This window comes from Oncorhynchus nerka, linkage group LG18, assembly GCF_034236695.1.
Source record: "Oncorhynchus nerka isolate Pitt River linkage group LG18, Oner_Uvic_2.0, whole genome shotgun sequence".
NCBI lineage: Eukaryota > Metazoa > Chordata > Actinopteri > Salmoniformes > Salmonidae > Oncorhynchus > Oncorhynchus nerka.
This window is the reverse complement of record NC_088413.1, coordinates 21,088,251-21,099,469: the sequence shown is the minus strand read 5'-3', so window position 1 is coordinate 21,099,469 and position 11,219 is coordinate 21,088,251. Positions and strand designations below refer to the sequence as shown.

The following is an 11,219-nucleotide window of genomic DNA, read 5'->3' as shown; positions in this document are numbered from 1 at the left end:
TGTAAACACAGAGATACAATAGGTGGAAATATCAACTATTAATATTTATGACGAATGTACACTTTTTGGTAGCTGAATAATAGACAACTTCCCAAGTCATTGCTCTCATTCAGCTCTGTTTGGTCCTGCCTGATAAAAATACATAGTTACACGTTGTTGTTGTTGTTGTTGCTATTGTAATCATCTCTAAAGAAAACAAGTGGGCTTAGACATCAAAATTAAACATTTTGGGTCCAAGGTTCCTTGAAGGATTTTGTATTTTATGCCCCTACTCATGTAATTAAACCACAGATTATTTTTGGGGGGCACCCTAGATTTGACCTCAAATCCAATATGGTGTCCAAAATCCAATATAGGTGCAATAATATCATTTGATGGTGGTTAATGTATGAATTCAGTCAATTAGATCATTTGTTTAGAATGATGTAAAACACTTCTGCCCATAAAGACTGTTTTGGTGTAAATCTATTTGATTCTGATTCCAATATGTCCAACATGATTCACACACCTTTGCCTGCTTATAGTGACGTCACACACCTTTGCCTGCTTATAGTGAGGTCAAAAGGGATTGGGACAGTGAACATGTTTTGTTGTTCTTTTGGCTCTGTACTCCAGCACTTTGAATTTGAAATGATACAATGACTAGGAGGTTCAATTACAGACTGTAAACTTTACAGGAAAGATTCATCAATTTTGAATGTTATATTGTTTTTGTGTGAGCGATGTTCTATCGATACCAGGGGTAAGGCGTTTTCATGTGTATAGGAGCTATTGCCGTTCAAGAAGGTAGAAATTTGGCCAGTATGATGTACCATTGCGATAAAACCACTCTCACTACATTGGAAATTAAGAGAAATACAACTTTTTGATCGCAAAAAAAGTCTGGGATTCGTGACAGATTTCAATACTTGACAATGTCAAGATAGGTTGTCTTCTATCAAATGAACCATTCATCATATTTGTGGAATATTCCTACCTTCATCAAACTTGTTTTACAGATTATTTTGTACCCAATAGAAATCAAATCCAATTGTATTTGTCACATGCGCCAAATACAACAGGTGTAGTAAACATTACCGTGAAATCCTTACTTAGAAGCCCTTAACCAACAATGCAGAATTTATTTTAAAGTAAGTAAGAAAATATTTGCACAAAATAAATAAATTAAAAGAAAAAAGTAACACAATAAAATAACAATAACAATGCTATATACAGGGGGGTACAGGTTAGTCAAGGTAATATGTACATGTAGTTAGGGGTAAAGTGACTATGCATAGATAAACAGCGAGTAGCAGCAGTGTAAAAAAAGAGTGTCAATGCAAATTGTCTGGGTAGCCGTTTGATTAACAGTTTAGCAGTCTAATGGCTTGAGGGTAGAAGCTGTGAATGGTACATAATGTATTGTGTCATTCTGGAGTCACTTTTATTGTAAATAAGAATATAATGCGTTTCTAAACACGTCCACTTTAATATGGATGCTACCATGATTGCAGATAATCATGAATGAATCGTGAATAATGATGAGTGACAGTTTTCGGCATAAAAATCATAAATATGACCAAAGTGCTGGAGTACAGAGCCAAAATGACAACAACAACAACACGTGTCACTGTCCAAATACTTTTGGACCCAACTGTATATCAAATGACAGCGTTTTCACGAATTTGATTATTTACTCTTGAATCCCATAAAAAAAAAGCAAGGTACATGATCCAGGAAGTAGGCAGGACTTTCACAGCGTGTTGCTATAAAACGAACTGACATAATGCTAATCCATAGCTTCTTTTTTTTACATAGGAATCTCTTGATTCTGTGTCACTTCTCAATGATGAAGCTTCTGATGTCTTTTCAGATTGCTGGAGTGGGAGAACCTGCGCCCGCACTGTGCACAACTGAAGGGCTTCTCCCCAGTGTGGACATTCTGGTGCACTTGGAGCTTGCTGGGGGACACAAAGCTCTTCTCACACAACATGCAGGCGAACGCTCGCTTCCTGGTGTGGATGGTCATGTGATGCCGTAAGTCACTCTCGTGGAGAAACTTTTTATTGCAGCTCGGGCAACCGTACGGTCGTTCTACAGTGCCAGGTCTAAAGTGTGAGGCGAAATTACTGGAGTGAGAGAAAGTTGTGGCGCTTGGTCTAAAATAGCCGTCAGGAAGTGAGGCAGGAACTGGTTGTTGAACTCCTCTTCCTGGTATTTCAGAGTGTCTATGGAAGCTTGCCAATGAAGACCAACTATCTTTGTTGGCCTCACTTGCATTTCCTGTGTCAAGATGCATGCCTGTATTTTTCTCTGGAGGATGGAAACCAGGTGCTACCAAAAGCGTTGTGTTGTCTCTCATCAATTTGGGGCGAATCATTGGTGCATTTCTGTTAAACCCTCCCACTCCCTGCTTATTTCCAGTCCCATTGTCCTGTGGTGTAGTAGTTGTACCCACCTGACCCCATTCGAAACCTCTATCTACCTGCTGGCCAGTGGATACAGAATCAATCACTATCACATGTTCTGATGAAGAATGGAACGACTTGGGGGAAAACCTGTGGTTTTCTAACCCTACACTTCTCATTTCTATGTCTGAGCTAGTCTGTGTTTCTGGGTCCACTGGGCCACTCCCGAGGTCCATTACTTTAGTGTGAGCAGCAGAGGCGCCATCATCCGTCGCTACTACCTCTCTCCACACCTGGTTTAAAGAATCTCTTAGGAGAGTGAGGTCCCCATTCATGTCACACTTTGTGTCCAGACTCGGTTTCTCTGCTTTGGGTTCAAATCCTGTGTGCTGCTGGGGTCCCTGGTTCACAGTTCCTGTTTCTGATTGGAGGAGGACGGAGTCAGATCCACTGACCTCCATAGCGGTGTTGTTGTAGTTGTTGTTGTTGTAGATGTTGCCTCTGGACTGGAAGGCGGGGTCCTCTGTGGTGGCTGCAGCCATTTGGGTGGTTAGTTCTCTGCTGCCCTCCACTGTTCTAGCTGGGTGGCTGATCCTAGAGTCCTGGTCATCTGCTTCCCCCTCATCCTTGATGATCAGCAGGTCTGGTTCCCCTTCCTCTGTCTCTGCTGACTGCTGATGGGGTTAAGTGGGAGAGATGAGTGAGTGAGACAGAGCATACACTATCTACTGAATGGAGATATGGGCATGACATGGGATTTAGTGAAATTCATAGTAGTTGTCTTGTTGTTAATGTGTTATAATCTGTGGAGTAGTGGAGGGTAAACTCCACCTTCTGTATTTTGCTTAAACCATCATAAAATACATTGGCTAGAAGTAAATTAATACAAATATAATTAAGCAATAAACCCTGAGGGGGTGTGGTATGTGGCAAATATACCACGGCTAATGGCTGTTCTTACCAAGACGCAATGCAGAGTGCCTGGACACAGCCCTTAGCCATACATCACAAACCCCTGAGGTGCCTTATTGCTATTATAAGTTATCAACTAAATTAGAGCAGTAAAAATAAATATGTTTTGCCATACCCGTGGTATACAAATTCATATACCAAGGCTGTCAGCCAGTCAGCATTCAGGGCTCGAACCATCCAGTTTATAACTTGAGATATATCTTAAATGAACGCGTTTTCATGAATTTGATTATATAACTCTTGAATCCCATTCAAAAACAGCGAGGGACATGATCCAGGAAGTAGGTTGGCACAATTACCATATAACCCTGTAACCGATGGCTATGGATGAAGACCGTCATAACCGTTTTTATACAGTACCAGTCAAAAGTTTGGACACACCCACTCATTCAAGGGTTTTTCTTTATTTTTTACTATTTTCTACATTGTAGAATAATAGTGAAGACATCAAAAGTATGAAATAACACCTATGGAATCTAGTAATTTTTTTATATATTTTTTTACCAAATCAAAATATATTTGAGATCTGATATTTATCAAAAGTAGCCACCCTTTGCCTTGATGACAGCTTTGCACACTCTTGGCATTCTCTCTCTCATGAGGTAGTCACATGGAATGCATTTCAATTGACAGGTGTGCCTTGTTAAAGATTAATTTGTGGAATTTCTTTCCTTCTTAATGCGTTTGAGCCAATCAGTTGTGTTGTAACAAGGTAGGGGTGGTATACAGAAAATAGCCGTATTTGGTAAAAGACCAAGTCTGTATTATGGCAAAAACAGCTCAAATAAGCAAAGAGAAACGACAGTCCATCATTACTTTAAGACATGAAGGTCAGTCAATCAGGAAAATGTCAAGAACTTTGAAAGTGCAGTCGCAAAAATGGAACGCCACATCAAAGGAAGACCCAGAGGTACCTGCTGCAGAGGAGAAGTTCATTAGAGTTACTAGCCTCAGAAATGCTTCAGAGTTCAAGTAACAGACACATCTCAACATCAACAGCCTCCCTACCACTGAGGAAGTACAGTTCCCGCGCAGCCCAGTCAAAACTGTTCGCTGCTCTGGCCCCCCAATGGTGGAACAAACTCCCTCACGACGCCAGGACAGCGGAGTCAATCACCACCTTCCGGAGACACCTGAAACCCCACCTCTTTCAGGAATACCTAGGATAGGATAAAGTAATCCTTCTCACCCCCCTTAAAAGATTTAGATGCACTATTGTAAAGTGGCTGTTCCACTGGATGTCTTAAGGTGAACGCACCAATTTGTAAGTCGCTCTGGATAAGAGCGTCTGCTAAATGACTTAAATGTAAATGTAAATCAACTGTTCAGAGGAGACTGCGTGAATCAGACCTTCATGGTCGATTTGCTGCAAAGAAACCACTACTAAAAGGACACCAATAATAAGAAGACTTGCTTGGACGAGAAACATGAGCAATGGACATTAGACAGATGGAAATCTGCCCTTTGGTCTGATGAGTCCAAATTTGATGATCTCCACATGTGTGGTTCCCACAGTGAAGCTTGGAGGAGGTGTGATGGTGCTTTGCTGGTAACACAGTCTGTGATTTATTTAGAATTCAAAGCACACTTAATGAGCATGCCTACCATAGCATTTTGCAGCTATACGCCATCCCTTCTGGCTTCTACTTAGCGGGACTATCATTTGTTTTTCAACAGGACAATGACCCAACACATCTCCAGGCTGTGTAAGGGCCATTTGATCATGGAGAGTGATGGAATGCTGCATCAGATGACCTGGCCCCCACAATCCCCTGACCTCAACCCAATAAAGATGGTTTGGGGTGAGTTGGACTGCAGAGTGAAGGGAAAGCAGCCAACAAGTGCTCAGCATATGTGGGAACTCCTTCAAGACTGTTGAAAAAACATTCCATGTGAAGTGGTTGAGAGAATGCCAAGTGTGCACAGCTGTCATCAAGGCAAAAGGTGGCTACTTTGAAGAATCTCAAATATAACATATTTTTATTTGTTGAACACATTGATTACTACATGATTCCATGTGTGTTATTTCATAGTTTTGATGTCTACACTATTATTCTACAATGTAGAAAATAGTAAAATAAAGAAAAACCCTTGAATGAGAAGATGTGTCCAAACTTTTGACTGGTACTGTATATAATAATGATATTTTTGGGGGAAGCAATAGCTGACTGAAAATGGGAAGGCCGGGTATTTGTGTAGTTGAGTCCGTTTCTGCCATAGAATTAGGAATTAGAACACAAGAATGGACATGAAAGGTCTTATAACAGTATTAAAGTCAGCCATTTTGTTCAGGGAGTTTGTCAACCACGGTCAGCCAGTGTGCTGCGATATTTATTAGCCAGCCAGTTTAAGTTTAATGATATCCAATAATTGTTCAAATGAACTGCCAATATGCCAACATTCCATACAAACAGTGCAGTCAATCCACAGCCATACACTGGCTGAAAACAGCTGATGATAGGTCTTATACAAGTTGTAAATGCAATAAGTACTGATATTGTATCATATTACAACATCCACAGCTTTCCAAGAAAACAAACCGTGAGACATTTATGGTCTGTTTATATATATCTTAGAAACTATTTATACAGAAAATGTGTATAAAACCTGTATAAACTGTAATTATAATTTCATGACAATATATTAGGTTAACAATCATTATATTTCTGATATATCACATGTCTTACTTCTATAATTGATAAAAGCAGGAAATGCATCACCTCTGCCTCTACTGCCATCCGTTCCAATTAGACCGGATTGGATTTCTCCCTGACCACAATGGCTGCCATTCTCACTCCATTCTAGAACTGAGTGTTTATGACATAGCCCCTCTAGTACTTTAATAGGATCTCCATGGTTTCTGCTGTAACATGGACTCTCTGAAGTCATGAAACTTTGTTGCTCCTTGCTGAAACAAGTCAGGAGCTGAGGAGAAAATGTGAGTATTTTGCAATTCAAACAGTTTGAACCAATTACCGTCATCCAAAATTCCTTGACAGTCACAGCCCTATCGGTGTCAGTTCTTAATGATGAAGCTTCTGATGTCTTTTCAGATTGCTGGAGTGGGAGAACCTGCGCCCACAATGTGCACAACTGAAGGGCTTCTCCACAACTGTGGACGTTCTGGTGCATTTGGAGATGGCTGGCGCACACAAAGCTCTTGTCACACAACGTGCAGGAGAACGTCCGCTTTCTGGTGTGGATGACTGCATGCCGCCGCAAGTCACTCTTGGACAAACTTCCTATGGCAGTTCGGGCAACCGTAAGGTCGTTCAACATTGCCAGGTCTAATATCTGTGGCAAGATTACTCGAGTAAGAGGAAGTTGTGGAGCTTGGTCTAAAATGGCTGACAGGAAGTGAGGTATGAGCTGGTTGTTGAGCTCCTCTTCCTGGTATTTCAGAGTGTCTACGGAGGCTTAATAACTAGCTTTGTTGGCCTCGCCTACATTTCCTGTGTCAAGATGGGTGGCTGTATTTAAAGATTCTCTTAAGGCGTCTGCATGCTTCCCAGTCGAAAACAGTTCGGTTGAGATCGTGCATATATTAGGACAACATTATGTGACAATTTTGTTCGTTTTGGACTTTTGGGCACAGAATTCTTTTTCTGGAGGCATGCTGAAGTTGAGAGCGGAAGTCGACGCCCCTTCGTTGGTGATTTGTCAACAATAGGGATTCTTCAATAAAGTAATTGTTGTCATTCAAGAGAGACGACTCGTTTTCATGCACATTTTTTCATTGAAAACTACTGCACCAAACATATTAGTTAGATGTAAAATTGCAAATTGAAATGAAGATTTCTTGAGTTATCTTAGATTGATTCGGACCATTTTGAGGAGGTATAGACTGGCTACGATGTTTAAAAATGGACAAACAGTACAATTACCGTATTTTTCTTGTTTTCTAAGCGAAGGTCTTTTAAGGGAGTATGCAAGCACACTCGTACGGTTCGGCTAGGCACCAGCTGAACTGAAGCATGCTCATGAGGAGATTGAGGTCCCTGTTCATGTCACACTTTGTGTCCAGACTACGTCTCTCTGCTATGGAGTTCAAATTCTGTGTGTTGCTGGGGTCCCTGGTTCACAGTCCCTGTTTCTGACTGGAGGAGAACGGCGTCAGATCCACTGACCTCCATAGCGGTGTTGTTGTAGTTGCCTCTGGGGCCACTGAGCTGGAAGGCGGAGTCCTCTGTGGTGGCTGCAGCCGGTTGGGTGGTTGGCTCTCTGCTGCCCTCCACTGTTCTAGCTGGGTGGCTGAACCTAGAGTCCTGGTAATCTGCTTCTCCCTCCACCTTGATGATCAGCAGGTCTGGTTGCCCTTCCTCTGTCTCTGCTGACTGCTGATGGGGTTAAGTGGGAGAGATGAGTGAGTGAGACAGAGCATACACTATCTACTGAATGGAGATATGGGCATGACATGGGATTTAGTGAAATTCATAGTAGTTGCCTTGTTGTTATTGTGTTATAATCAGTGGTATAGTGGAGGGTAAACTCCACCTTCTGTATTTTACACATGCGTTTACAAACCTTTAGTGCAAAAATGCATTGAAAGTATAGGGGAAAGTATAGGTGATAAGAGTGTACCCACCTATTTTTACCACTACATCACTGGTTAGAATGTGCTGACATACACGTCTATACAGACATAACCTCATCCCCAGGCGGAAGTGTCTGGTGTGCGAGACTAAAACAGACAAGTCTGTTTGAAATCGTCTGTTAGAATTGGGACATCACATACACCGGAAGTTCACATACACCTTAGCCAAATACATTTAACCTCAGTTTCACAATTCCTGACATTTAATCCAAGTAAAAATTTGGATCACCACTTCATTTTAATAAGAATGTTAAGGTTTACTTTGGGCACATCAGTCATCCAAAATTACAAACATTAACCAGTCTCCAAAACAGGTTAAATTCTTGACTGATGTCTTGAGTTGTTGCTTCAATATATCCACATAATTTCCCCTCCTCATGAAGCCATCTATTTTGTGAAGTGCACCAGTCCCTCCTGCAGCAAAGCACCCCCACAACATGCTGCTGCCACCCCCGTGCTTCACGGTTGGGATGGTATTCTTCAGCTTGCAAGCATCCCCCCTTTTTTTCTCCTCCAAACATAACGATGGTCATTATGGCCAAACAGTTCTATTTTTGTTACATCAGACCAGAGATTATTTCTCCAAAAAGTATGATCTTTGTCCAATGTGCAGTTGCACTTTTCACACCAAAGTACGTTCATCTCTCCTTCCTGAGTGGTATGACGGCTGCATGGTCCCAAGGTGTTTATACTTGCATACTATTGTTTGAACGTGGTACCTTCAGGCATTTGGAAATTGCTCCCAAGGATGAACCAGACTTGTAGAGGTCTACAATTGTTTTTCGGAGGTCTTGGCTGATTTCTTTCGATGTTCCCATGATGTCAAGCAAAGTTTGAAGGTAGGCCAGATACACCTCCAATTGACTCAAATTATGTCAATTAGCCTATCAGAAGATTCTAAAGCCATGACCTCAATTTTTTTTAATTTTCCAAGCTGTTTAAAGGCACAGTCAACTTAGTGTATGTAAACTTCTGACCCACTGGAATTGTGATACAGTGAATTATAAGTGAAATCATCTGTAAACAATTGTTGGAAAATTACTTGTGTCATGCACAAAATAGATGTCCTAACCGACTTGCCAAAACTATAGTTTGTTAACAAGAAATTTGTGGAGTCGTTGAAAAACAATTTTAATGACTCCAACATAAGTGTATGTAAACTTCCAACTTCAACTGTACCTCATCACTTGTAGCATCCATATGCTTTGATGGAGAGACATCGTCTTGGTCCACGTCTATGGGCTGTCTGTCTCTTTGAATGCTGCTGTTCCCAAAACTCCTGTTGGAAAGTCTGTTTCTGCTTTGCCAAGTAGGTCCTGGAAATAAAGAGGAGGTTCATTTGACACCATCCATCAATGGTGTTTTCCAAAGAACAAAACAAGCATAATACGTTCATGACGTGTGTAATGTGTATATAGAGCTAGAGGGATCCTAGCTGTGTTGACAGTACAAAGTAAGCATGATACGTCATATATGGAATGTCAATAATACAGCTGGGCACTAAATGTTTTGACATTACATAAATCATGGAAGTATTATACTTGCTTTAAACTTTGTAAAACACAATTGATGGATGGGATCAATTGAAGACTCATGTAATTTAGTCTATGTGCACTGTCAAATTCATCATCACCAACCTGTCGTTGCCGACTCTCGATGGTTGTGTCTGTTTAGGAGGCGTATTCCATGGAAGCGATTGTGGACGGACCCCTCTGAAAACTTTGTTCTCTCCGCTCGAAACCTCGCGATCTGAAGTTCCATCAATTTCATTTTCCTCCGGAGAAATTCGTTGTCCTTGTGGCTTTGGGACATCTCCATGTGTACAACCGCATAGCCATCGTCAACAATTTTGCAGATTTCGGTTACAGCCGCGTTGGCTAGCACCTCCATGATTGAGGCTATCTGCGCCTGGAACTCGACCACGGAACCCGACATTGTCCCCCGAAGCTTTTGGCCCCTTTTCAATATGAAAACAGTCTTTATGTTTTCTATATTATGACGATATATAGTTATCTAGCAAGCTACTAAAACAAATACAATAATATCAGAGACTGAACTTCGATAGCTAGCTAGCTTTGTTTGTAACGTTAGCTTGCGGTTGAGATCATTTTTTCCTGTTCCTCATCACTTTCATGTGATCATATGCGCCACCTACTGTACAGGAGTGCCCCACCACAACAATGTTGTAGCTATTATAAACATGACATTTGCTTTAAACAATATTTCATTATTTAAACATTTAAAAAAGCATTACACTATTTGTGGTATTTCTATTATAAATCGTAAACAGTAAATATATCTTGTTGAGAGGCAAAGGGACATTTAAATTCTTAATTACTGTACTTTGCTTCACCACTGCATCAATGTAAATTCATAAGGATGTTTAGAATTTTCACCTGTAATAACTCACTCATTATTAAAACACTCTGGACCAAGCATCAAGCTAGTTGACCTAAATACACAACCACTACACACAGAGAGTAGCGTTAAATGTGGAATCCAATCAATCTCAAAAACACACGGACCCAGTTTTCATATGAAAACCCCAGAAGTGTGGAGTCATTCCCCTTACAACTATGGCCAGGAGTTTTTCACTGGTCTGATCACAGGAAAAACTCCTGGCCTTGTCAATCATTGCGCCAGGTGGAGTAGTGTAAAGTTGCCCCTAGAAGCTGATCTTGGGTCAGTTTTTGATTTTCCCCCACTAATAGTTAAGGTTAGGATTGGGGGAGAGGAATCTGATCCTAGATCTGTACCTAGGAGAGTGTTGACTGTTTGTAGCACTTCCCGCAGTAGACACATTTAAGCGGTTCCCCTCCGGTGTGCACCCTCTCATGCCTCTTCAGTTGTTGGCTGTGGGAGAAGTGCTTGGAGCAGTGGCTGCACCGGAGCTGCCTCTTGGCCGAACGAGACCTTAGCTGTTGCGGCTGATTTTTAATGCCTTTCAAGCCTCTGTTTAAATGTGCGAATGTGGCTTGCTTCCTTCTGCGGGGAACCTGGCAGAGAGTAACCGTTGGGGATGAAAAGTTGTTTCGGGTGGCCATTCGTTGAAATCTGGAAACTTGAACTCAATGGCGATTTTAGCATGTAAATCTTGGTTGGGCAAACCCCACAAAAAATTGGGGGTGCATGCCAGCAAAGCCACTACTCAACACAACGCTAAACAATACATTAATTGCACTATAACGGTGACAAACAGGGCCCACAAACTGTTAGGGCCTACATAAAGCTGTCCCAACAGCAGAGTCCCAATAGCAGTCTCAACA

At 41.4% G+C, this 11,219-nt stretch overlaps 1 protein-coding gene across 4 annotated transcripts; it reads right to left on the bottom strand.

Moving 5' to 3' along the window:
• Positions 1 to 23: 23 nt before the first annotated feature.
• LOC135561811 (zinc finger protein 860-like) lies at positions 24 to 10,097 on the bottom strand. 4 transcript variants are annotated; one of them, XM_065003713.1, is made up of 4 exons: positions 9,591 to 10,097; positions 9,133 to 9,269; positions 7,487 to 7,693; positions 24 to 3,061 (listed from the first exon to the last, which is right to left on the bottom strand). In XM_065003713.1, exons 1-4 carry the CDS (start codon positions 9,886 to 9,888, stop codon positions 1,823 to 1,825), a joined length of 1,881 nt encoding a protein of 626 aa, XP_064859785.1. In that variant the 5' UTR covers positions 9,889 to 10,097; the 3' UTR covers positions 24 to 1,822. The 4 variants fall into 4 exon arrangements, with proteins under 4 accessions (XP_064859785.1, XP_064859782.1, XP_064859783.1 ...); XM_065003710.1 differs by having other exon boundaries at positions 7,487 to 7,696; positions 9,591 to 10,096; XM_065003711.1 differs by having other exon boundaries at positions 24 to 3,058; positions 7,487 to 7,696; positions 9,591 to 10,096.
• Between the last annotated feature and the right edge of the window lie 1,122 nt (positions 10,098 to 11,219).

Excerpts from the sequence above, each read along its gene's own strand:
- LOC135561811 (XM_065003710.1), bottom strand. The coding sequence starts at position 9,888 with ATGTCGGGTTCCGTGGTCGAGTTCCAGGCGCAGATAGCCTCAATCATG. Across the intron at positions 9,270-9,590 it reads TCGAGAGTCGGCAACGACAG|GACCTACTTGGCAAAGCAGA; the intron begins GTTGGTGATGAT and ends CTTTATTTCCAG. Across the intron at positions 3,062-7,486 it reads ACAACAACACCGCTATGGAG|CAGTCAGCAGAGACAGAGGA; the intron begins GTCAGTGGATCT and ends TAACCCCATCAG.